At 40.7% G+C, this 26,894-nt stretch overlaps 1 protein-coding gene across 10 annotated transcripts in view; it reads left to right on the plus strand.

Annotated features, from left to right (window-relative positions):
• The window catches only part of ubr4 (ubiquitin protein ligase E3 component n-recognin 4), a 196,346-nt gene that overhangs the window by 118,390 nt on the left and 51,062 nt on the right, over positions 1 to 26,894 (plus strand). For all 10 annotated transcript variants that reach the window (XM_048561072.2, XM_048561074.2, XM_048561075.2 and 7 more), the window contains 14 exons: positions 1,013 to 1,178; positions 7,051 to 7,195; positions 7,333 to 7,418; positions 7,581 to 7,668; positions 8,063 to 8,256; positions 8,959 to 9,198; positions 10,826 to 10,964; positions 11,166 to 11,291; positions 17,088 to 17,216; positions 17,423 to 17,766; positions 21,780 to 21,870; positions 24,909 to 24,993; positions 25,691 to 25,818; positions 25,939 to 26,068. In XM_048561072.2, coding sequence (XP_048417029.2) covers positions 1,013 to 1,178; positions 7,051 to 7,195; positions 7,333 to 7,418; positions 7,581 to 7,668; positions 8,063 to 8,256; positions 8,959 to 9,198; positions 10,826 to 10,964; positions 11,166 to 11,291; positions 17,088 to 17,216; positions 17,423 to 17,766; positions 21,780 to 21,870; positions 24,909 to 24,993; positions 25,691 to 25,818; positions 25,939 to 26,068 — 2,091 coding nt within the window. The remainder of the gene's footprint in view (positions 1 to 1,012; positions 1,179 to 7,050; positions 7,196 to 7,332; positions 7,419 to 7,580; positions 7,669 to 8,062; positions 8,257 to 8,958; positions 9,199 to 10,825; positions 10,965 to 11,165; positions 11,292 to 17,087; positions 17,217 to 17,422; positions 17,767 to 21,779; positions 21,871 to 24,908; positions 24,994 to 25,690; positions 25,819 to 25,938; positions 26,069 to 26,894) is intronic.

The raw sequence follows: 26,894 nt of genomic DNA on the forward strand, positions 1-26,894 counted from the left end.
TCATCCGTTAATGAGTAAAGAAGAAAAAAATTGCTGTGCTGTTATTTATAAATTATCCCTTGATGATGTCATTGATTTGACAGTCATTTGGACCTTTTATAAGGAGTTTGATGCCAAACACCTATTATTTACATTTTCGTAATGACAGTTTGCAAAATGAAAATGAAATTACCGTTGGTTAGTATCCTGTCTTGTCAGTTTCTGAATCTCTGGGGTCAAAGCCAAACTGAAATTTGAAGAAATTTGGACTGCTCTCTCTTGATACTGTTGCATAAAATCAGTCTGCTGCATTTAGCCTGTTGTGTGGTAATGGCATTTTCATAAAGCAGTTGATGCCAAGGCTTGGTAAAATTGATAATTCATTGTGTCTGTTATATTTAAGGTTGACTGCTTTGGGAAGTAGAAGTTTTTACATGAGAAAATAAGGGTTCTCTGTATTTGAATTCGGGCAGCACTTTGCAGTAAATTTATAATCATCCTCTTATCAATGCTGCAATTCAGCTGGGGTTGATGGAAGAGAACTTTTACTCTTGTTAACTTCCATTGTATCTGCTCAGGTGATGCTTCACGAAACAATATTGGGGAAGCTTTATGGTGTCTCTAATTTGTGCATACCCTACTTTGGGAGAGTTGCAATCTCTACTGTACCCTAGACAAGATGTGCAGTTATCAAAATATTCTTAATATAGGCAAAGGAAAAAAACAACCTGATTATAACAATAACTCAGGCAATGTCTCAGAGCAAGGTACATCTGTAATTATTTCTTCTTTGTCTTTGTAAAAGCCCTGGAACTCTTACATTAAACTATAATTGGATCCTCACAAGTTTGACATCGCCACCAGAATGAGCAAGAAGGCGTTTAACCCTCAGGCAACCTAGGGATGGGCAAATTATGCTCTTGCCAGCAATCTGAGAACACGGGTCAAATTTCAGTAATGCAAGTTGTTATGCTGTGAGATAGTAACTTTAGCCATGTCAGCCAGTAAAATTGTCATCCTTTGCTTTTGACAGAGAGCACAGGCAGTCAGGAAGATCAGCTCTGCACAGCTTTGGTCAATCAACTGAATAAATTTGCTGACAAAGAAACTTTGATTCAATTTTTACGATGTTTCCTGCTGGAATCGAATTCCTCATCTGTGCGTTGGCAAGCTCACTGTCTTACTCTACACATCTACAGGTGAGTCATTTTGGAAAAATTGAATGACAAATTGCAGTGGTCTACTTGTTTCTGGAGCACAAGTACTCAATACTATTGCTGGGGCATTCAGCCTTTGCAGTATCCAGTGATTTTATCTGTGTCTTGATATCACATGATGCAAATTGGCTGAAGACTGGCATCTGTGGTGCTGGTGAGCTTGGGAGGAGGCAGGGAGAATCTCATGGATCAGCCTTGCCTTTTGGGCAGACGTACTGCCTTATCCCATAATTGACAATGGGAATATTTGTGGAGCAGCTCCTGTTACTGTAAAATAAAACAAATTGCAGATAAACACACATTGCTGGAGAAACTCAGCAGGTCTGACATCATCTATGGAAAGAAAGCAGAGATAATGTTTGCAATCTAGTGACCATTGTTCAGATCAGAAATGTCACTGGACTCAAAAGTTGACTTTGCTTTCTTTCCATGGATGCTGTCATACCTGCTGAAATTATCCAGTAATTGCTGTTTTTGTTTCTGTTAACCATTGACTTGGTATTTATGTCAGTGAGATTGTTGTCTTGCTCATAGAGCTAGCTGATTATCATATGGTCATTTTTTCACCATGCTAGGTGACATCATCAGTGCGGCCTTTGAAGCGATGTTGTTCTCCTTCACTTGTATTTATATGATCAGGCCTGTTAAGTTGGGTTGTCATTTTTGGTTCTGTTCTCTGTGGGTTTGTATATAGGATCTAATTCCACATGTTTATTGATTTGCATTACAGGTTCCAAAGCTAGGCCTCTAGGAATTCCCGTGCGTGTCTGTGGTCAGCTTGAGCTAGGATGGCCACATTGGCCCAGTTAAATTGATGGCCTTTATTATTTGAGAGCACTGAGATGAGGGAAAGTACTGCTAGCTCGTGTTTGTGTATCCTAATAGCTACTTTTCTTCCAGTCTGGCCGATTATAATGTTGCAGTCATTGCAAGCAGTGTTCATGTCCATTGACATACCACTAGCAAAGAAACACTTGCCACATTACTGGGTGCAGCATGGATGCCAGCTCCAAACTGCTCCATCAGCAAGGACAAAATACCTAGACTCCTGGACCTGTCCCTCACTACACACTTCTCTTTAATGGCCAAATGTACAAGCAAATCAATGGCACACCTATGGGACTTATTGCAGAGACAGTCATGCAAAGATTGGAACATACTACCCTCCCCCTCATACAACCAAAACTGTGGACCCGATATGCGGACAACACGTTGTCATCATTAATTGCACCAAATTAGAAGAAACACACCATCTCATCAACAAAAATTCGAATTTATGAGAGGAGAGGGAGACAAGAATCAACTTCCATTTCAGCATATAGGAAGGCAACCCACATGACCAAATCTTCAGTTTTCACAGCAATCACCCTAACTTCCACAAACAAAGCTGTGTTGGGACACTATTCAAATGGACCACAACTCACTGCAACATGCCAGAACTACACAAGCAGGAGGATGAACACCTATACAAGGTCTTTGCTAACAATGGATATCCCAACAACATCATCCGCTGGCACCTACTGGATAGATGACACCGAGAGGACACAGTATGCCCTAATACACTGGCCACATGACCCCATATCTAGAACATACAAGAACTGACAAGACTCCTATAACCACTAGGAATCATGGTAGCATAAAAACCCACAGCCACCCTACAACAACACTCGTAAAAGGATAAAAGACCCCATACCCATGATATGCAGGACCAAGTAGTTTACAAAATACATTGCAATGACTGCAACAAACAATACATCAGTCAGACTGGAAGGAAACTAGCCATCAGGATACACGAACATCAGCTAGCGGCAAAACGACACAACAAACTTTTTCTCATCTCGGTGCACTCGGACAATGAGGCCATCAATTTAACTGGGATAACATGGCCATTCTGGCTGAAGCCAACCACAGGCACTCATGGGAATTTCTAGAGGCCTGGCTTTTCAACCCATAATGCAATCAACAAATGTGGAATTAGACTCCACACACAAACCCATGCAGAACAGAACTGGAAATGACACAACCCAACTGAACAGATTGGATCATGTAAATACCAGGTGGACTCGAACAATGTCACTTTATCGAAGGCCACACTGATGTTACCTAGCATGGTGATGAAGTGTCTGTACGATAACCAGCCAACTCAGTGAGCAAGCCAACAATCCAAACTACAAATCTTTGCAAGATCCTTAAATTTGTGTTAATTTTTGAAATCTCCAAAAACTATTCCAAAATTGGGCAGGTGCCAGGCTACATGGCCTCCAATCTGAAATGTGAAAGAAATTCATAATGCCCTTAATTCTTGGGAAGTTAATGTGCCATGATTTGTTGAATAAATTAATTATGCATAATACCTTTTTAATTATTTATTTTATTCTAACAATGTCAATCCTCAACATTTTCTCAGCAACAGCCTTTGTTGTTTGTCCCAAAGAGAACCATTACCAACAATTTTCTACAGGCAGACTTTTCTTTGATTGCCCTTGTATAAGATTCCCTTTTGAATATTGGATAAATATGCCTTTATCACAGCTATATTTTTAGCTTACACTAGCACCAATGTTTCAGCAGCCAAAGTTTTTGTTAGCCTGAAAAGCTAAGAAAATAAAGGCTAAGGACAGCATTTATTGTTACTTTCCACCAAGAATATAATAAAACTTGTTGCATGAGAATAGCTATCCAGCAAATTGAAATCACTATAAATACTGCCTTTGTAATTTCTGGGTCACTCGAGGCTGGAAACCTGGGTGTGCATTTTTCTGAACTTAATTTTTAGAATTTTTTTTATTTGCTCTTGAACTTTTGAATACTAGGATCAAAAATGCTACTATTCAGTTCCAATGCGCCATAGGACATGAGGTTCAGCTTGAAGTTAAGCATTTCAGTGAAACCAGCATCAAAAGTTGAGTCCTTTTCTGATCTTTAGATTTTGGCTTGAGTGTAACCATCCAGTTAAACTTCTCAGCTGGCCTGTTTCTTCCTTGGATGCATGATCATCATTCTGACAGAACTTGGCTTGAATTATTGGAATGTAATTAACACTTTCCCAGTAAGATTGCTGATCTAAAGTCACTTCTGATCTATTCTGTTTAATGTCTAATCCTGACTTCTGATCTTAAATTCCCTTTTAATTTTAACTACATTTGTAGCCGACTCCACTGCTAATTGGAGCTGTGCACCCATCTGTACAGAATTGGAGTGACACTTGGTGTGATGCCACTGAACAGAGGACTGTTTACTAGCATTTGAGAGATTGCCTTATAAGCTTTTGCTTTGCTGATGCAACTACATAGCAAAACTTGTTTGTTGTAATGGTGTAGAGAAAATTTCCATCTGGTAACTTCACATCAAAAAGGTGAATTCAAACAAGCATCAGTCCAGGTGCAATTATAGTACAGCATACTTTGCTTTAACCAGCACCTAGTGAACCAGTATGCTTGAACAACAGGCAAAACTTATTTACCTGAAATACCAGAAGTTTACTGTATCATTGCGATCTCCGTGATGTCCAAGTAGTCAGTTGAAGGGGCAAGTGAGAAGACTCTTTGCCAGTAAGTTTTGTTTTAAGGCAAAATTACATTATTATTTAAGTGTTTTATGCTGTAAGTAAAGTATAATAGTGATGTGTGTGCTCCCTGCGTTATGTTTCTATTACTTAGTGCATGTTTTTACATTGATTATAAGGACTGGCACACTCTTGGTCCTTTGCTTTCTAACAGTGCAAAATATAGAAGAATGATGTCTGCATTCCATCTTCATTGCTACTGTGTATTTCTGTGAAAACATGACTTTTCCCTCACCCAATAGTTGCATAATGCCACAGGTGCAACTACCATGTGCAGGTGAATTATAGTAGCCATTTTTAATGGTGGCGCTCCTTTCCTACCTTGGGAATACACATTCCCTTTTAATTTATGTTTCACACGATGAATTTCCATAAAATCTCACTGTAGAAAATAATCAGGTGTATATTATAAAAATGCTGCCAGTCCCCCTTTGTGACACCAGTAGCACGTTGCTGGATCTGCTTCAAGCTGAACACAACCCATTTTCAGTGAAATGGATGTAACTGGGAAATACCATACCCTTGGTGCACCATTCACCTCATAAACACATTTAACTTCCATAGCTTTACAGTCTTTACCATCTACTTCTTGATTTTAAAAGCTAGTTTGAGACTTCTCAAAAATGTAGCTTTTGCATAGATTGACTTACGTTTCCAGACATGTGGTCAGAAAGAACTTAAACTGTTCTTCAAAGTCGTTTTCCTGCAGCAGGGGCATCTGTTCTCCACCATCTTGATGACCAAGTTTCTCTTTGAAGTCCTGTGCCACTCATCTCGTTTTAGGCTTCAGTATCACATTGGGAGCCCTATTTCTTTGCATAGCATCCGGGAGATAAGGCAGGCAGGCTGTCCCCTATCTAGTTCCTCAGTGTAATCAAATTTTTTTTGGGCTTCCTGTATCTGTTCAAATTCTGATCTGTTTGTTGCCTCTTTGATGTTTCACTTGGTTGGGTTGGGGGGGGGAGGTCTTCAGCTTCTCATGGTGTTTCCAGCCTGTTCCATGCTCCTTGTTTGTGTCAGGTTACATCCATCTCTTGCCTTTTTATCTCCTTATGAACTGCTACTGGTAGAGCTTTCTTTCCCACCACCCCTCACCACCTGTACAAGTCCTGATATTTTCTTTGACTATGTGTGCTTTTAGAAATTTTTCTTGCCACTCCGATCTGTAATTTTGCCTTAACTGTTTTTTCTCAGTTCCTATCCATTGAACTCTAGCTTTTTTTTCCCCTGGAATATTCCAACATTCCCAAAACTGAAACATTAAACTTTGGTCTTCTAATGAACTGCAGATTTCTAACTAAACACTTGTGGTTTTGAAGTTTGAAAAGCTAAACTCTCCCTGAGTTAACTTGCTCCCTTAACTGTTCAGAACAGTTTCCTTTCTAGGAGAAACTATGACTGCATCTAACTTCAGTTGAGGCTTTTTGAACTGAATTCAAAAGTTTTAAACCAACTTATTTAAAAACTTCCTCAAATTCAATTCTGCTAATCTGCTGAGTTTGCTATTTTTGCTCTCTAGTCAAACCCCTACAATATAAGCAAACTTCTTTTAACAATGTCAGATGCCTTGCAGTGAGTGTCTGTCATTCACTGCTTTAACATCATAAATCCCAGATGGATTTGTATGCTATGATGTATGGTAGGTTTTAAATTGACCATTGCACTTGACAGTTGAATGTGGTGTGACCATGGATATTTGATCTGATTTGTTGGTTATGGCATTGCTCAGCTCTGTCTGTGGCGTGCGACTTCTGTTTGCCAAATATGTCATCTACTTTAGACCCAAAAAATGTAGATCAGAGTATGTTTTCAATGATAAAAACTGAAATGGTAAGAAACAAAGATTTAGGGGTAGTCCAGAAATCACTGAATGATAATGGAATATCATCCTTGAGGTCAAGATACAAGCGTGCGGAAAGTTAAGTTGTATCTGTACAACCCTAGATCCTCTTAGGCCTAAACAATGATTCAGGGCAACTGGGTTGGACTGCTTCTATGTTGGGGTGACCCCTCGGGTAGTATAAGTTTAAGATGAGCTTAACTGGAAAGGTGGAAATGGGGGGTACTGGAGGCTGTGTAATTACAAGTCAGAATGTGATCTGGTTGGTCTGGGTGTTTGTGGAGGGTGTTTTTTGAGGGTGAGGGTGAGGGGGAGTGGAGGAGATTGCAACATAGAATTTGAGTGGGATGGTGGTGATGTCCAGTATGCCGTGGAAATAGCCTCCCTTACAGTGATGTTTCTTTGGTTTTTTGCTTCTGCTAATTGTAGAATTTTTTTGCTACAATTAGGAGTTCTGGCAAATCGCAGCAGGAGCTGTTACTGGACTTGATGTGGTCAATATGGCCGGAGCTCCCAGCCTATGGACGCAAAGCTGCACAGTTTGTGGATCTTCTGGGGTACTTCTCACTGAAGACTCCACAGACTGAAAAAAAGGTAAAAAGAAAGTGGCAGTGGGTTGTGGCAAATGTCTGCTGCTTTACAAGATCAAATCCTTGTAGGGAATTTGAGAGTTCTGTATATTCCTGCATTATTCATGTTGTATTTGACTGCCAGTTTCTTCTTGTTCTTAGCTGAAAGAATACTCGCACAAGGCAGTGGAGATTCTTCGTACTCAGAACCATATTCTCACCAACCACCCCAACTCCAACATTTATAAGTGAGCAACATATTTATTTAAATGACTTTGACTTTGTTTGTTTGTTGTTTTTCATAAGTGAGCATATTACATGTAGATCAATAACTGTTGAAAGAAGTCCTGTTGTTATGCTGTTAGCTGATTCAATAACATCCCTATATTTTCTGTTTTACTTTGGTACAGTATGCTGTCTGGTCTAGTTGAGTTTGATGGATACTACCTAGAGAGTGATCCCTGTCTTGTCTGTAATAACCCTGAGGTGCCCTTCACCGTAAGTATAAAAGTACACCTGGCTGTATGTCTGGCATTGCAATGAGAGCAACCATTTTATCGTTCTTTTCCTCTGGAAAGCTGTTTCCTTGACTGAATGAAGATTTGTTCGTTTGTGTGTCTGTTGTTATCATTCTCCTCCACGAATAATATTAGTTAGAAATTTGTTTATCTGTTGCATGTGGTTTTGAAAATATGACTGCTTTCTGCTTATGTTTTGGTTTGACACAACCAAATCATCCTGTCAACCACAGAAATCTGTCACTTCCCCCAGTGAACTGTGAACTCCCAAAGGAACGAATAAACTTTGCACTGGACTGCCTATTCCATCTTAGTTTTCTCTTGTATTTTATCCACATAAATGTTTTGGTCATTTTTAAGTGGTCTCTTTTCAGAATATTAAGCTTTCATCAATCAAAGTAGACACACGCTACACAACTACGCAGCAAGTGGTGAAACTGATTGGCAGTCACACCATCAGCAAAGTGACTGTGAAGATTGGTGATCTGAAGCGAACTAAGATGGTTCGCACCATTAATCTATATTACAACAACAGAACGGTGCAGGCTATTGTAGAACTGAAAAACAAGTGAGTATCTGGTTATAATTACATACTTCTAAATGATGAATGAATATTTGGTTTTAGTTTTTCCACGATGGGGGTGCAAGTTCTGGCTATCTGTAAACAGTCTGCAAATTGAATTATTTTCTGCATGTTCTGTGTTGATAAAAATCTCCTGTCACTCTTCGTGCTCATTTAGACCATACTTTTACTGGAATATCAGCCTTGATTTAGTGCTAACATTCTTATTTGAGGGGGCAAGTTTTAGGCAATGTCAGAGGTTCCTTCTTTCAGATGGCATGTTAATTTGTCTGCTCTCAGGTGGACATGAATGATTTCATACATTACTGAAAAGATGATCAGGCCTTTACAATTTGGGGCAATGTTAAAGGTAGATGCCTAGTCACACATTTCTTTGTTGTTTATGGGTCTTGTTGCCAAATTGAATGAGCATTTCTGCAGTAATGTACATTTCAAGGGTAAATAGTCAACTGCGAGTCATTTTGCGACATCCTGAGGACAGTAAAGGCCATCTAAAACAACAGATTCTTTCTTGAATGGAAACCACTGCTCACATGGTTTTGCTTGATTTTATTGCATTTAATGTAAATAGTGTAATTCTAAATCAATTCAGGTGTGGTTCAAATTTTGCAGTTTACGGCCTGACTAAATTCTAACTTTGTTCTACGGTCATTTTTGCCTCACCAACCACATGATCTTTTTCTTTAGGCCTGCTCGTTGGCACAAAGCTAAAAAGGTTCAGCTAACACCAGGCCAGACTGAAGTGAAGATTGATCTCCCACTCCCCATTGTAGCATCCAACCTCATGATTGAGTTTGCTGACTTTTACGAGAATTACCAAGCATCAACCGAGACCTTGCAGTGTCCACGTTGCAGTGCATCCGTTCCTGCCAATCCAGGTGTTTGTGGTAACTGTGGGGAAAATGTATACCAGTGCCACAAATGCAGGTGAGTGGACTTGTAGACAACTGGTGAAAGATAAAATTAACATAAAACACTAACAATAATAACGTACGTTACATTGGAGTTCACAGTTACATATCAGACTATGCTACCTTGTTGATAAGATTTGGATGACACTTTCCTGACTGTGTGACATAGCTTCTCTGGTAACCATTCCAAATACTGTTGTCCATAATACAGCTGCATTCCCTCTTTAGTTATTAGAAATTGAAATAAATTTGAATTTCTGAAATTAAAACATGTCAAAAATTAAATAGTTTTAAATCCTTTTTATTTTTCCCTTGACTGATTTGATGAATACTAAGACTGGTTTCCCAATTGACTTGACCAACAGTATTTTGCATAGTCAGGGTAATTGAGACGTATTAGTGGAGAGCACCAAAATGAAGTTAGCGATCACTTTTGCAAGGCATTGGCAGGTTGCTTAAACACAATATGACATGCAGGCAACTGATGGAAATTGTTTTAGAAACAGCCTGAGCTCAACACTTCAAGTGCAAAAGTGAAAACGTAAATTTTTATCTATTACTTGAAAAGATTTTGTTATCTACATTTTGTCCTTTGAGGCCTGAGGATATTGCAAAATAGTGTAGTTACTGGGCTGATTCTAATGTAATAGCCAATATTCGCATTCTGCTTTGAGGCACATTGCAGTGCAAGGAGAGGAATTTAATTTTGTCTCAATGAATCTGTTCCATGAACATGCATCTTTGAAAGTCACCTTGTTTTTATTCTTCTGTGGTATGCAGGTGTCTAGGCCAACATTTATTGCCCATCCCAAATTGACCTTGAGAAGTTTGTGGTAGGATATGATCTTGAACCAGTGCTACCCCTCTAGGGATATAGTCTGTGCTGTTGGGGCAGGAGATCTAGGAGCTTAAACAAGTGATGCTGAAGGAGCATCAATATACATGCATATCAGGTTGGTGTTTGGCTGAATGGGAATTTCAAGGGAATAGTGTTCCCATTCATCAGCTGCCCTTGTCCTTCTGGATGGTAAATGATTGGAATGTGCTATTGAGAGTTCCTTGTTGAGTTGCAACAGTATCGCATTGTAATGATGATGGAGGGGGTGAAATTTGAAGTTGGTGGTTGGTGTGCTAATCACATGGACTGTTTTGTCTTGCATGAACGCCAAGCCTCTTGAGAGTGTATTTGGAAACACACTGATCCAAATGATTCTCTTGTAGAAGGTGGGCAATACTTTGTAGAGCTAGGACCTGAGTTAACTACTTCCAAATTTTCAGCCTCTAATCGGCTCTTGTAGCCACAGTATTTATGTAGCTGACCCAGTTCAGTTTCTAGCCAAAACCCCAAGGATGTTTGTTGATTCTGCAGTGGCAATACCATGGAATGTCATGGGTAGATGGTTAGATTCTCAGTTGCAAATAGTCATTGCCTAGTGCTTGTGTGGTACGAATGTCTGTTCATTAGGGAGATTGCATTTAATCTTTGGTTGCACACGTAGTAAATTCTGACTGTTTATGTTTAGTAATTTGATTTGACTCTTACTTCATTGCAAAACTGGATTCTGTCCTGACTAATCTTATAGGCAAATGTCATGAGTAAATTATGATCATTGAGAGCAGTTCAACTGTTGTTTCTTTAATAGGTCTATTAATTATGATGAGAAAGATCCATTCCTATGCAATGCCTGTGGATTCTGCAAATATGCACGGTTTGATTTCATGCTGTATGCCAAACCATGCTGTGCAGTGGATCCAATTGAAAACGAGGAGGACCGAAAGAAGGTGAGATGACATGGGGAAATATTCTGACTCTGTTTTAGACTTAGCTGGGGCATGACCCCCTTTATTAGACTAGTTTTGGGGAATATCTGGTTGGGAACTCATTGGATTACAACCCCTTGGATTATATTTTGCCTTTCTGCCTTTTAAATCAAGATGCTGTAATTTTACTAATTTTGTTTTGTTTTGGCTTTGGTCCTGCAGGCGGTGACAAACATAAACACTCTGTTGGATAAAGCTGACCGTGTTTATCATCAGCTGATGGGACACAGGCCACAGCTTGAAACTTTGTTGGTGAAAGTTAGTGAGGCAGCTCCTGAGAAACCACAGGTAAATGTTTCACTGGTTGGAAGATATTTAGCAGGGCAACCTGTCCCTTTACAGACACTTTTTAATTATGTATAGAATCTCACCAGGGACTTTACAGAAATAACAATAGAAACAGACACAAGTAGTGTGACTAAAATCATCGAGTGCTGATGCTGCCACCAGACACTTATATTCCCTTCCCTTTACAGCCATCCACAGGGACCATTCTCTCTGGGACACCCTTGTCCACTCCTCCTTCACTTCCAGCACTTCCCCACAGTCCTGTAATCGCAGAAGGTGGTAACAGCACCACACCCAAACTCGCCCTTGAGAGGAAGCAGTTCACTCAGTCTAGTTTGCCTTCGCTGCTCATAATGTGGTCTCTCCACATGTGGAAAAGAAAGTACAAATTGAGTGACCACTTGTGTAGAACAACCTACATTCTGTCCACAAAAATGATCCTGAGCTTCCAGTTGCCTGTCATTTAAACACACCACTGTGTTGCCTGGCCAACATCTCTTGACTTCAGCTTACTGCATTGTTGCAGAGAAGCTCTGTATGACTTGGAAGAACAGCACCTCATTTTCCACTTGGGAACTCTGCAGCCTCCTGGATTCTATTGAATCCAGGGTTTTAGCACCTTCCTCCCTGTTTTATCACAACCCCACACACACACCAGGTCTTGCTATTAATTATAGGGGCTGCAACCACACAACTCATCATCAGCTACTAACAATCCCATTAGTAGCTATTTATTCTACCAGGCTGACCTTTCCCCAGTCCTTTGTCTGTCCAACTGTTTTCCTCTTTGTCAGGGTTCCATCACAAGCGATAGCTTACTCTTTCCCCATTCTCTGCATAAATACCAATCTTTATGCAGCTAGTATCAGTTCTGAAGAAGGGTCACTGGACCTAAAATGTTAACTCTGCTTTCTCTGCATTGATACCATCCTACTGAGTTTTTCTATTTTTCTGAACAGCAATTTCTGTTTCTATTGTAGATGACTTAAAAACTGCATTGAATAGGTGGGCCTCGAAATGACTTTTAAAGGTAGAAGTGGAAAGCCATAGTAGTCAGTCCTCTGGCACTGAGCCTGACACTGTGGCAAAGAAGGGAAGGGGGCAGAATAGAAAAGTACTCGTGGTAGGGGACTCGATAGTTAGGGGAATCGACAGGAGATTTTGTGGTCAAGATCGGGATTCCTGGAAGGTATGTTGCCTCCCTGGTGCCAGGGTCCGGGACGTCTCCGATCGGGTGTATAAGGTTCTAAAAGGGGAGGGCGAACAGCCAGAAATCGTGTTACATATTGGCACAAATGATATAGCCAGAAATAGGATTGAGGATATAAAAAGTGATTTCAGGGAGTTAGGATGGAAGCTGCAGAGCAGGACGAACAGAGTAGTGTTCTCTGGTTTACTACTGGTGCCACGAGATAGCGAGGTGAGGAACAGGGAGCGGGCGCAGCTGAACACGTGGCTACGCAGCTGGTGTAGGAGGGAGGGCTTCAGATATGTAGATAATTGGGATGCCTTCTGGGGAAGGTGGGACCTGTACAAGAAGGACGGGTTGCATCTGAACTGGAAGGGGACCGATGTCCTGGGTGGAAGGTTTGCTCGAGTAGTTCGAGAGGGTTTAAACTAGTATGGCAGGGGGGTGGGAACCTGAGCTGTATACCAGAGGTGAGCGTTGATGCAGGTGAGGCAGTAGCAAGAGGTAGACCAGCTAGTGGGAAGGATTTTCCTGGGAAGGAACCAAGGGATCGGTTCAAGTGTGTTTGCTTTAACGCAAGGAGTATCAGGAATAAAAGTGATGAACTTAAAGCATGGATCAGTACCTGGTGCTATGATGTTGTGGCCATAACAGAGACATGGGTTTCTTATGGGCAGGAATGGTTGCTGGATCTTCCAGGGTTTAGAACATTTAAAAAGAATAGGGAGGGGGGAAAAAGAGGAGGGGGTGTAGCACTACTAATCAGAGAGGGTATCACAGCTACAGAAGCTTCCATTGTCGAGGAAGATCTGCCTACTGAGTCAGTATGGGTGGAAATTAGGAACAGCAAGGGAGTAGTCACCTCGTTAGGGGTTTACTACAGGCCCCCCAATAGCAGCAGGGAGATTGAAGAAAGCATAGGTCGACAGATTTTGGAAAAGTGTGGACGCAGTAGGGTTGTTGTAATGGGTGACTTTAACTTTCCTAATATTGATTTGGAACCTCCTTCGAGCAGAAGATTTGAATGGAGCTGTCTTTGTAAGGTGTGTTCAGGAGGGTTTCCTAACGCAGTACGTTGACAGGCCGACGAGGGGAGAGGCCATTCTAGACTTGGTGCTCGGAAACGAGCCGGGGCAGGTATCAGATCTTGTGGTGGGAGAGCATTTTGGTGATAGTGACCATAACTGCCTCACATTCTAAATAGCTATGGAGAAGGAGAGGATTAGGCAAAATGGGAGGATATTTGATTGGGGAAGAGGAAACTATGATGTGATTAGACATGAGTTAGGAAGCATGGACTGGGAGCAGTTGTTCCATGGTAAGGGAACTATAGACATGTTGAGACTGTTTAAGGAACAGTTGTTGGGAGTGATGAGTAAATATGTCCCTCTGAGACAGGCAAGAAGGGGTAAGATAAAGGAACCTTGGATGACGAGAGCGGTGGAGCTTCTTGTGAAAAGGAAGAAGGTAGTTTACATAAGGTGGAGGAAGCTAGGGTCAAGTTCAGCTAGAGAGGATTACATGCAGGCAAGGAAGGAGCTCAAAAATGGTCTGAGGAGAGCCAGGAGGGGGCACGAGAAAGGCTTGGCAGAAGGAATCCGGGAAAACACAAAGGCATTTTACACTTACGTGAGGAATAAGAGAATGATCAAAGAAAGAGTAGGGCCGATCAGGGATAGCATAGGGAACTTGTGTGTGGAGCCTGAGGAGGTAGGGGAAGCCCTAAATGAGTTTTTTGCTTCTGTCTTTACGAAAGAAACGAACTTTGTAGTGAATGAAACCTTTGAAGAGCAGGTGTGCATGCTGGAATGGATAGAGATAGAGGAAGCTGATGTGCTGAAAATTTTGTCAAACATTAAGATTGACAAGTCGCCAGGCCCGGACCAGATTTGTCCTCGGCTGCTTTGGGAAGCGAGAAATGCAATTGCTTCGCCACTTGCGAAGATCTTTGCATCCTCGCTCTCCACTGGAGTCATACCTGAGGACTGGAGAGAGGCAAATGTAATTCCTCTCTTCAAGAAAGGAAATAGGGAAATCCCCGGCAATTATAGACCAGTAAGTCTCACGTCTGTCGTCTGCAAGGTGTTAGAAAGGATTCTGAGGGATAAGATTTATGACCATCTGGAAGTGCATGGCTTGATCAAATACAGTCAACACGGCTTTGTGAGGGGTAGGTCATGCCTTACAAACCTTATCGAGTTTTTTGAGGATGTGACTAGAAAAGTTGATGAGGGTCGAGCTGTGGATGTGGTGTATATGGACTTCAGTAAGGCATTTGATAAGGTTCCCCATGGTAGGCTCATTCAGAAGGTCAGGAGGAATAGGATACAGGGGAACTTAGCTGCTTGGATACAGAATTGGCTGGCCAACAGAAGACAGCGAGTGGTAGTAGAAGGAAAATATTCTGCCTGGAAGTCAGTGGTGAGTGGTGTTCCACAGGGCTCTGTCCTTGGGCCTCTACTGTTTGTAATTTTTATTAATGACTTGGACGAGGGGATTGAAGGATGGGTCAGCAAGTTTGCAGACGACACAAAGGTCGGAGGTGTCGTTGACAGTGTAGAGGGCTGTTGTAGGCTGCAGCGGGACATTGACAGCATGCAGAGATGGGCTGAGAGGTGGCAGATGGAGTTCAACCTGGATAAATGCGAGGTGATGCATTTTGGAAGGTCGAATTTGAAAGCTGAGTACAGGATTAAGGATAGGATTCTTGGCAGCGTGGAGGAACAGAGGGATCTTGGTGTGCAGATACATAGATCCCTTAAAATGGCCACCCAAGTGGACAGGGTTGTTAAGAAAGCATATGGTGTTTTGGCTTTCATTAACAGGGGGATTGAGTTTAAGAGTCGTGAGATCTTGTTGCAGCTCTATAAAACTTTGGTTAGACCGCACTTGGAATACTGTGTCCAGTTCTGGGCGCCCTATTATAGGAAAGATGTGGATGCTTTGGAGAGGATTCAGAGGAGGTTTACCAGGATGCTGCCTGGACTGGAGGGCTTATCTTATGAAGAGAGGTTGACTGAGCTCGGTCTCTTTTCATTGGAGAAAAGGAGGAGGAGAGGGGACCTAATTGAGGCATACAAGATAATGAGAGGCATAGATAGAGTTGATAGCCAGAGACTATTTCCCAGGGCAGAAATGGCTAGCACGAGGGGTCATAGTTTTAAGCTGGTTGGTGGAAAGTATAGAGGGGATGTCAGAGGCAGGTTCTTTACGCAGAGAGTTGTGAGAGCATGGAATGCGTTGCCAGCAGCAGTTGTGGAAGCAAGGTCATTGGGGTCATTTAAGAGGCTGCTGGACATGTATATGGTCACAGAAATTTGAGGGTGCATACATGAGGATCAATGGTCGGCACAACATTGTGGGCTGAAGGGCCTGTTCTGTGCTGTACTGTTCTATGTTCTAAGTCTAGGAGGTAAAAGAGATTCAGGCAGGGAATGAGGGAGTCTCAAATATACAAATAAATCTCTACAGTTACACTGTGAGCAAACTGTTTTTCTAATGACTTGCAGGTACTGTGTCTGATTATGTATTTACGAAGTGATAATTTCTCTACTCATTCAGTTCTGTACATGGGCAACGAAAATGCTTCATCAAGTGCCTGCTTTATTCAGACTCTGAAGCATAATATTTGCCAGTCCATTATCAATCTCTTTTATTCACTTCATACTTCCATTTCACAGAATAATTCTGTATAGAAGGCCAATTGCTCATTATTTCTGTGCTTGCGTCTTGTTAGAGTTGTGCATCTTTATTGGCCTGAATCCACTGTTTTTCACCAATATCCTGCAAAATATTCTTTTTTTTTAAGAACCTATCTAATTCACTTTTGAAAGTTAATATTAAATCTGTTTCCATTACTCTTTCAGCTAATGAATTCCAGATCTCACCAAACCTCATAAAATTCCTCTGTTTTACTTCGGACTTTTCTTGACAGTTGCCTTAAACTTGTATTCTCTGGTCACTAAACATCCTACCAGTCGAAAATATTTTTCCCCTTCTATTTTAACAATTTCCATATCAGGTTGAGCATTTCTTTTGCGTATCTCTTGAACCTATTTTGCTTTCAGGAAAACCATTCCAGCTTCTCCAGACTTTCCATATGACTGCGTCCCTTATTCCAGGCATTCAAGTAAATCTCAACTTCTCAGAATTGGCCACAGCCCTTACTGGACAAACTGGTTTCTAGTGTGACATTTTTGCTTTTGTACTTCATTCACAGAGCTAAGAGAGTCAGTTTAAAAATAAGAGATCCTGTTTTAAGACTTAGATGACTTTTTTTTTCCCCCCCTGATGGACCTTAGTTTATGGAATTCTGTTCCTGAAAACACCTGGAGGTTGGGTCATTTGAGTTTACTCAAAGCTGAATTAGGTTGACTTTTGATAGCCAAGAAATTGTATTGAAAGTTATGGAAACAAACAGGAAACTGGAGTTAGGAACACAACTGAAATGTCCATGAATGGTTTTGAAAGACGAATCAGATGTGAAGGACTGAATGGTCCTATGTTCTAAATATCCTGTCTGTTCTTTTAACAGCTGTGGAAATGAGTTGCATTTTGTATGTCAAGAAGAAATTATCCTTAATTATTCATTCATTCTTATTTCCCAGGATGATTCCAGCGGTGTTGCTGGAATCAGCTCAACTGCAGCAAGTGTGAATCGCTACATCCAGCAACTGGCTCAGGAATATTGTGGCGATTGCAAGACGTCCTTCGATGAGCTGTCCAAAATTATTCAGGTAGAAAAATTCAAATAAATGTCAAGTTTGTCCAACATACACAAGATTTTATAAGAATAATATAACTCGAGGCAGTGAACAGTAAAGCTGGTAGCTGTAAAATTAAATATGCTGTTGTTGTGATGATTAAATGTCTTGGATTTAAAAGTGTGCATTAAATTTCAAGTTGTATGACAAACAGTTTCAACATCTTGTTTGTTTTACAGAAAGTGCTGGCTTCACGGAAGGAGCTGCTGGAATATGATCTTCATCAACGAGAAGCTGCAACAAAGTCATCACGATCATCAACTCAGCCCACGTTCACAGCTAGTCAATATCGAGCTCTGTCTGTCCTTGGCTGTGGTCACACCTCTTCAACAAAGTGTTATGGCTGTGCCTCAGCTGTTACTGAGCATTGTATAACATTGCTTCGTGCCCTCGCTACCAACAGCACGATACGGCAGATTCTGGTTTCCCAGGGACTTATCCGAGAGCTGTTTGATTATAATCTGCGACGTGGTACTGCTTCAATGAGAGAGGAAGTCCGACAACTGATGTGCTTGTTAACAAGGTATGTCAGGAGAGTGAGCTCTTTTTCTGGTATTAGAGAGCAGCAATTAGTTCACAAGATGGATAGTCTGTTTTCCATGAGGGACTGGGCTGCATTGGATGGAATATTCGGCAGTTGATACTGGAACTGTCATTTCAGAACATAGAATTTAGTGTTGCACCCAAACAGACCAAACGTTCACCTAAAATAGGATGAATTTTCTTCTCTCCCTCTCTCTCCATTTTCCCTCCTTCCTTCGTTTCTTCGCTTCAGCTATGTCGGTTGTTGTGCTTAATCCCAGTTCCCAGCGGTTGAAGCAAGGTTGGTATTGGATCAGAAGACCGGAATCATTGAAGAGTAACTCTGATTTAAGATGTTGCAATGTCGACATTGTTTTGTTATTGATCCTTCTCAGCTATTCTTAAAGTGCCGAATTTCAAAGTATGTTCAGAGAAAGCTACAGACATCATCTCATGTTCACAGAAATAGTAATGTCCAAGTTTGTGCACCATACATGCCAACTAAATCGAACACTGTATACCAATATTAGAAGACAGTAAGCTGACCTCATGCAGGAGCTGGAGACAGGCAGAAAGTGACTGAACCTATTGCTATGGTACTTGTGCTCTTGGCATTTGGGACTAGTCATCTGTACTCATGTCAGTAAAACTTCATCAACTTCCATTTTGTTGACAAGACGCTTCTTTGAGATTGTGTTAGGATGTTCTTTGGCCATGATTTTTTTCAAATCATTTTGAATCTCCCAAGTAATGCAAGCCCTGGTGTTTAAAGGTGCTGTTATTTCTGAAAAATCAAAAGTAACCTGCGCCTTTTACATTTGCATTAGTGATGTTGGCCTGCACGCTGTTGAGAGTGACAAACCTACATTTCTTCTCGAATCTTCTCAAAACTCGCTAAACCTACATTTGTAACTTTCATGAATTTTGATCAGACTTGCTACAATACCTACTCCAGGCATGTCCCCAGTCATTCAGCGATCAGTTCCATCCCTTGTTGAGATCTCAGAGAGAAGAAGTGGACTTTTAAAAGAAAAAAGGTTTATCGGTCAATCCTGATGCTGAAGAACAGCTTCAGGTAATTTCTGGCTCTGTGAAATCAGCGGTGCACTTGCATCAAACATTTAATAATTTTACCTGACCCTGCAGTGTTTCACTTTGATTAATTGCACTCTGTGTATCTGCAAAAAAATGCTTAATTATTGTAATAATAAAGAAAGAGTCAATATTTCACTAGAAAGCTCTACTTTTTACCATTTCTAGCCAAAACTTGAGTAGAATATTGAAGCGTAAATAAGAGTAGGCCATTTGGCCTTTTGAGCCTGTTTCACCATTCAGTCTGCTGATTGTCCACCTCAGTACACTGTTCCCACTTCCTCCCATACTCTTTGATCCCTTTAGAGCTATCCCTAATTCCTCTTTGAAAACATTGAATGTTTTATCCTGGTCTGATTTCTTTGACTGAGAATTCCACAGGCTCTCTACTTTCTCAATGAAGAAATTTCCTTCTCGTCTCGATCTTAAATGGTCTAACCTGTGTCCTTAAACTGTGACCCCTGATTGTGGTCGTCTTAGCCACCAGGAACATCCTTCTTGCATTTACCCTGCCTAGTCTTGTTAGAACTTTGTAAATTTTGGGATTTTCCCATTTTTCTGATCTCCAGTGAGCATAGACCTACCCCATCCAGTCACACTTCATATATCAATCCTGCCATCCCAGGAATCAGTCTGGTAAACCTTTGTTGCATTCCCCTCATAGCCAGATCTTTGTTCCTTAGGTAAGGAAACCAAAACTGCATATGATACTCTTGTGTGGCCTCATCTAGGCCCTGTACAATTGCAGCAAGACATCCCTGCTCCTGTACTTGAATTCTCTCACTATGAAGGCCAACCTACCATTTGCCTTCACCACCACCTGCTGCCCCTGCATGCTTGAATTCATTGGCCAGGACATGCAGGACTGGTTGCATGTTGCCTTTACCCAATCTATTGTTATTCAGATAGTAATCTGCTTTTGCTACCCAAGTGGATAATCTCTCATTATTCCACATTAAACTTTATCTGTCGTGCATTTGGCCCAACTTGTTGAAATCACAATGAAGCATCTCTGCATCATCCTCCTACTTCAGCCTCGTCCTGTCCAGATTTTGTCTGCAAATTTGGGCATACTACACTTAGTTCCCTCAAGTAAATCATAAATAAATATTGCAAATAGCTGGGGTGCAAGCAATGATTCCTGCAGTACCCCACTAGTCGTTGTCCTCAAGTGGCTGGCAATGCCCTGATTAAATCTACTCTCTGGTTCCTCTCTGCCAACCAGTCCTCTTTCCATATCAGTACACTATCCCCAGTGCCGCGTGCTTTAATTTTATATGTTTATCTCTCTTGTGGGACCTTGCCAACAGTCTTCTAAAAGTCGAAGTAAACTGCATCTACTGGCTTCCATATCAACTTTACTTGTTACAATGTCAAAATTCTAATAGGTTTTCAAGCATAATTTACATAGAAATGTAGAAGCTAGGAGCTAGTGTAAGACATTGGCTGAGTAGGCTTGAAGCGCCAATTCAATGCGAGAATGGCTAAGCTTCTACTCAGTAGCTTGTTCCTGCTTTTCCCCCATCCTTTGATCCCTTTGTCCCAAGTGCTACTTCCAACTTCACCTTGAAATCATACAATGTAACTGGCCTTGACTGCTTTCTGTGGTAACAAATACAGGCTCACCACTCCGTGGGCAAACACGTTTCTCCTAATCTCCATCCTAAATGGTTTTTCTGTAACTCAAGCTGTGACTCCTGAATCTGGATTTCCCCACCATTGTGACCATCTTTCTTACAAATACTCTGTCTAGCCTTTATAGAATTTTTTAGGTTTCTGAGATTCCCCACCCTGTTCTACTGAACTGCAGCAAGTATTGTAAAAGGGGAAAGGCTTATGAATTAGGCAACTAAAAACACAGCTGCTATTTGTAAGACAATGGACATTTTGAATATGTAAACAACCAGATTTGGAAGAGCAGAGTGTTAGCAAAGGTTGGTGGGGTTAGGAAGGTGGGCACGAGACCACAGAAGGGCTTAAATACGTGGATGAAAATGTTCACACTGAGACATTGCTGGAGAGCCATTGCATGACTGACAACACAAGGGTGATATATGAAAGAATCTACCATGAGTCAGACTACATAACAGAAGAACATTGGACAAACTAACATTGCTGAAGATTGCCTAGTTAGCTAAGAGAGCACTATAATGGTCATGTTCCAAGATTATGATGGCATTGCTGAAGATTTCAGCAGGTAAAATTGGGGGTTATTAATGACAAAGGATATACAGTTGGAAGTTCAGCTGAGGGTTAAATAGGGAATTCAGGTTACAAGATAGTCCACCTTTGCCAGGAAGGGAGATGTAGAACCTTTTTATATTTTCAAAATGGCCTGTAGCACTTCACAGACAGTTAATAACACTGAAGCCTAGTTGCTGCAAACAAACTAATTCATCTACTTTATACAGAGGAAATGCTGACAAATTGTGAATTGATTAAAAAACAAAATGCTGGAAATGCTCAGAAGGTCAGGCAGAAATCATGAAGAGAGCGCAACCAGTTAATGTTTCATGTTGATGAGCTTTTGTCAGAGTTCGTTGGAATTTATCATTTAACTATTTTTCTTCAAGCAAGCAGTACATATTGGCATCATCACCAAAGTAATTCCTTGCTATTATATCAGTCATCCCACAGAATCTTTTAAATCCACCCTGTAAAGGCAGACCAAGCCTTAATGTCACCATTAAAGAATCTGATATAGCACCACTCCCTCAGTACTGCTCTGAAACACTTGCCTTGATTTATGGGCTGAAGTCCTGGTGTGGTGCTTGAACCTGCAACCTTTTGAATGTAGCAAGAAGGTTATCAACTGAGCCACTTTGATGCTTAATACCTTTGCTAGAATATTTTTATTTGCTTTGTTACTCTTTTATTGTTACAGCCTTTATACAGCCATCATATTTTCCTCTTGACTTTCAGAGATAATGCAGATGCAACACAACAAATGAACGACCTAATCATTGCCAAGGTTTCAACTGCACTCAAAGGACACTGGGCCAACCCTGATCTGGTGAGTATGGTTGTAACCCTGAATTCTTCAGTGAAGGACAAAGGAACAATGCCTGCAATTGATCTCTCAAAATCTGCTCAGGCACAGACTTCCACTATTCCATTATTGCTTTTGAGTTTGGCTCTCTCTAGAGAATCTGTGGTATCCAGCAATAGACGGGCAAGCTATCAGCTAGAAATCCCGCAGATGTCATATCCAAGAACTTTTCTGAATACATCGTTGAAAGATTTACTTTTGTTTTACTTAACTTGTTTTACTTGTAATTGGGACTTATTGTAGGAATTGTTTTGTAACATTTGAAATCCAGTATATATCAGCAAATGATAATTGATCACATCTATGAAGATTCAGCTCAACCAGTGGTGGAAAAAATTGGCCCTGACAGCAGCTTTCAGTTTTCCTTTCTATAGCTGTCCACACATCGGAGGTTTCAGTTGTACACTGTATTAAGCCATTATTACTTCTCCCAAATTCTAGAACAGAGTTTCCACTTGTGGCAATTTATCTGTGCTTTAAGAAATTATTTCTCTTGCGTCTCTACTAAAGCTCTTTTGCATTTGACTGAGTACCAGATCTGTCACGTGAAATCAGGCAATTTAGCAGTGTTCTGTAAAAAATAAATATATATCTGTTAGTTCAAAAAGATACTCCGTGATCTATTTGAGTGATAATTTCTTGTTCGATTAATACAGCTGAAAATGGATTTACAGTAAAAATGTTTTAATTAGAAACAATCTACAACCCATGAGTAACCCAGTTTTAAGCCAGTGAAAATTGCATTTTTTCTTAAAAGGCATTTCTTAGTTGCACTGTAATCAACTTGGTAGATTTGTGAGAAGCAAATTGCTTTCAAAGCTAATATAAAGTATTTATCAGCGCCCTTGTATCCCATAGAAACAATATAACTGTTAGAATATGTTTTGAAGTATTATAAATGAGCATGGTTGGTTGAATTTCCCAGTGATTAATTAAGTTAGCTGGAAGCATGGTGGCTCAGTGGTTAGTGCTAGCGACCCAGGTTTGATTCCACCCTCTGACTGTGTGAAGTTTGCACGTTCTCCCCATGTCTGCGTGGATTTTCTCCCACAGTCCACAGATGTACTGGTTAGATGAATTGGCCATGGTAAATTGCCCACAGTGTCCAAGCTTGTACACGTTCCACATCACATGCACTCTTTTAAAAAACTAATTTTAAGGTCATGGAAACTGGCACATATGTGCTTATATTACTGCAGGCCACTGTAACTGCTCGTGGTGCTTCGAGTACCCACCTGCCTCAGAGGCGGACCACTGTGACAATACAATAGCTTTGAGAGGTGTATTTTGTCCTTTTTCTTAAAAAATGACGAATGATTGAGACAGAGGTGTGACTAGCAATCGGCTGTAAAGCCAATAAAGTAAACAACTTGTGAGGTCTTGGGTTTTGGTTCAAACAATAGAACCAGCCTAAATGGGTAGGTTCTGACACATCTAGGGTTTATTTTTATTTTTAGTTTTAGCCTTCAGTAGCAGTTGCTTGTGTTTTGAAGCTGGATGTGGAAGCTCTTACCCCCCTGTCTGTTACAGCGAAAAGATGGGGTTCTTTTCTAGCTGCTAGAATTACATGTGAGAACATCTATTTTACTGAATTTGCTTTTGCCAAGGGTGTACTTATGGAATGTTACTATATTTGAAAAAGTTAACTAGCAGCAGTTAATATAAATATTGTGAAGCATTTTAAGAGTTAGATTTCAGTCAGTTCTTTGATTTTTTTTTATTGTGTCCTTGTATTAATCAGTGTTTTAGTCCAACTACCAGGCTTGATACAATTGAATTGCATTTGAAATTGCCTTACACTTACTTTTTAAAATAAGAAATACATAGTTTAGACCCTGTGTTCTTAATATATTTTGAGGGAGTTTGGTCTGGCCCATAACACTGCCCATTATATTAGCAATTCAAAGATGTTTTAACAAGAGCAACTTCAATAATGTTATTTTCAAATATTTGTATGATATGAATAGTATTAAATGTTATGTTGTCTTGCTCTGCCAGCCTAAAATCATGGTTAAGGGCTGTAGGTATCAGTGTTCAACTCAAAAACCACACCTTAGGATCCTAAGAATATGAATTGCTCCTTGGCGTGCACCCTGTATCTCTGTCTGTCTATTCTGATCCCTCATTGCCTCCTATCCACTTACCACCCAGCTCCACTACTCCATGAGTAAGGGAGCAGGGTGATGAGAGCGAAGGAGGTGAGTGTGCTGGCTTGCAGGGTGGATGGGGAGGTGGCAAATGGAATAAGAAAATGGGTGACAGGTGTTCAGTGGGCAGACAGCAGTGATGTCCGCAGCAGTGCTCAGGCATACAAGAGGAGTGGGGGCCAACTGTTTCAGGTATATGAAGTCAGCAGCACTGATTTTCTTGTTCCAATGTGGTGGCAGGATTTAAAGCAAATTATGCAATCTTTTCCTTGAGTTGATGCAGATCTAGGCCACAGTGCACCAAGAAAAGCAACAGAATTGAAAACTGTATTCTCATGTGAATTGCCAATTGGGGTGCCACCAGACTATCAGGAACCATGATATAGGGTATATGGTGCTGCCTCCATGGCCCACAGACACACACAATTTATGAAGCCTCTCGGTGGCAACGAGTTTTGTCTTGGACCATAGACAGCTCATCTTCTATGTAGGCATGTGGTGAAAACAGGATTGGGCTTGGCTGTGCTGTATTCAAAGGCCAAATAATATACTGACCTAGGATGCAAATATTTGAGGGGGGGTGGGGTTTGTGGAGACGATGGAAATATGAGGAAGTGAGCAAGTAAGATACCTGAGACATAGGAAGACTGTCAACAACTACCTAACTGCAAAGAATTCAGGAGACAAAAACAGGGAGAGCCACATAAGCATTTACTGGTTTCAGATAAATACCAACTCTCTTATATTCTCTTACTCACACATCCTCTCATAATCTACTCTGAAAAACCCAGCTTCTAACATAGACCTTCACTTACATGAACATTTTCTTCTCTAAAACTTTTTTCCTTCTTTCAGGCAAGCAGTCTTCAGTATGAAATGCTGTTACTGACTGATTCAATTTCGAAGGAAGATGCATGCTGGGAGTTGCGACTTCGATGTGGTAAGCTTAACTCTGAGGTTGTTTGTTTAGTAAAGGTCAGTAGCAAGCAATCTCATTGTCTAAGTTATAATGAAGCATTTCTATTAACTCTTGTTTTAAATGGTATTATCACTTAACTATTAATCCAGAGACCAAAGTCATATTCTGGTTTGAATCTTATCATTGGCAGATGATGGGATATGAATTCAAAAAGAAAAACAAACCGGAGTTAAAAACTATTGTTGATTGTTGGAAAAACCCATCTGGTTCACTTGTGGCCCTTGGAGAAGGAAATCTGCCATCCTTACCTCGTCTGACCTACATTTGACACGTTAACCACAGCAATATGATTTTTTTAAAATTAAAAAATGTCAAAGAACTGCAGATCCTGTAAATCAGAAACAAAGTTAGAAATTGCTGGAAAAGCTGAGCAGGTCAGACAGCATTTGTGGAGAGAAATTTAATGTTTCAGGTTGAGTGACCCTTTCTCAGAACTTTGTATGATTAACTCTCAACTACCCTTTGGGCAAGTAGGGATGGGCAATAAATGCTAGCCTGGCAGTGATATCCATCATTCTGTGAATTGCTTTCTTTAAAACAAATGTTTATGCTAAATCAGTGTAGGTTAATTGCAAACTGTATGCTTGCATCATTGCTAGACCAGAGAGATTTTAATTGCTGTATTGTGTAATATCCTGATTTGTTATCTTCCCTGTAGCTCTGAGCCTGTATCTGATGGCTGTGAATATTAAGACCCCAGTGGTTGTTGAGAACATCACACTGATGTGCCTCCGAATTCTTCAACGGCTGATTAAACCACCTGCTCCAACTAGCAAGAAAAACAAGGTGTGCCAGCTCACTGGTGCCGAATATATTGAGTCAACCCATCCGCGCTCTGATCTAGTACATTGACCTGGTTCCTCCCTTTAATTTCAGATTTAACACTAATTTCTTTCTCTTCTCCAGGATATCTCAGTTGATACACTTACAACTGTAAAACCCTATAGTAATGAAATACATGCACAGGCCCAAGCTTGGCTCAAGAAGGATCCCAAAGCATCATATGAAGCATGGAAGAAATGTTTGCCTGCCAGAGGTAGGGACAACTTTCACTCGTGGTTTCTTTCAACGTGTTATAGCTTTTAATGGCCCTGCTGACAAGGGACTGCATCTGGAGAATAGGATTATCTTGATGTTGCTGAATGTTGTTAGCAGGAATCTAATGTTATTTGGAATGCTGTAGTAAGGGATTGTCTGTTGCACAATCCTTCAGCTGAGCAAGAGTTCCACAATAAAACCTTAATTACTCATGCTGTCCAGTAGGCAGAAAGCGTAACTGATATGTTTGATTATTTAAATAATCTCTTAAGCATTAAAGGAGACAATGGCCTAGTGGTATTAATGCTGGACTGTTAATCCAGAGACCCAGATAATGTCCTCGGTTCGAATCCCACCATTGCAGAAGGCAGAATTTGAATTCAATAAATATCTGGAATTAAGAATCTAATAATGACTGTGAATCCATTGTTGATTGTCGGAAAAGTCCGTCTGATTCATTAATACCCTTTACGGAAGGAAACTGCCATCCTTGCCTGCTCTAGCCTACATGTGACTCCAGACCCACAGCAATGTGGTTGACTCTTAAGTGCAGCCTGAGCAATTAGGGATGGGCAATAAATGCTGCCTAGCCAGTGATGCCCTCATCCCCTGAATGAATTTTTTTTAAAAAGTGGTCTGATGACTTCGTCTTTCTTTGATCTTTGTTTTATTTTTCCCCATTTTAGCCTTGGCAGTAATTGCTACAAACTATCAGCATTGCTTCTGACGCTGTTCATGGAGAGTATATGTGCTAATTGTTCAAGCATTTGGCAGCATCTTTTCACAGTATGCATGAGATTAGAAGCACATTGTGCAGAACTTGC

This window comes from Stegostoma tigrinum, chromosome 28 (genome assembly GCF_030684315.1).
Source record: "Stegostoma tigrinum isolate sSteTig4 chromosome 28, sSteTig4.hap1, whole genome shotgun sequence".
Lineage (NCBI taxonomy): Eukaryota > Metazoa > Chordata > Chondrichthyes > Orectolobiformes > Stegostomatidae > Stegostoma > Stegostoma tigrinum.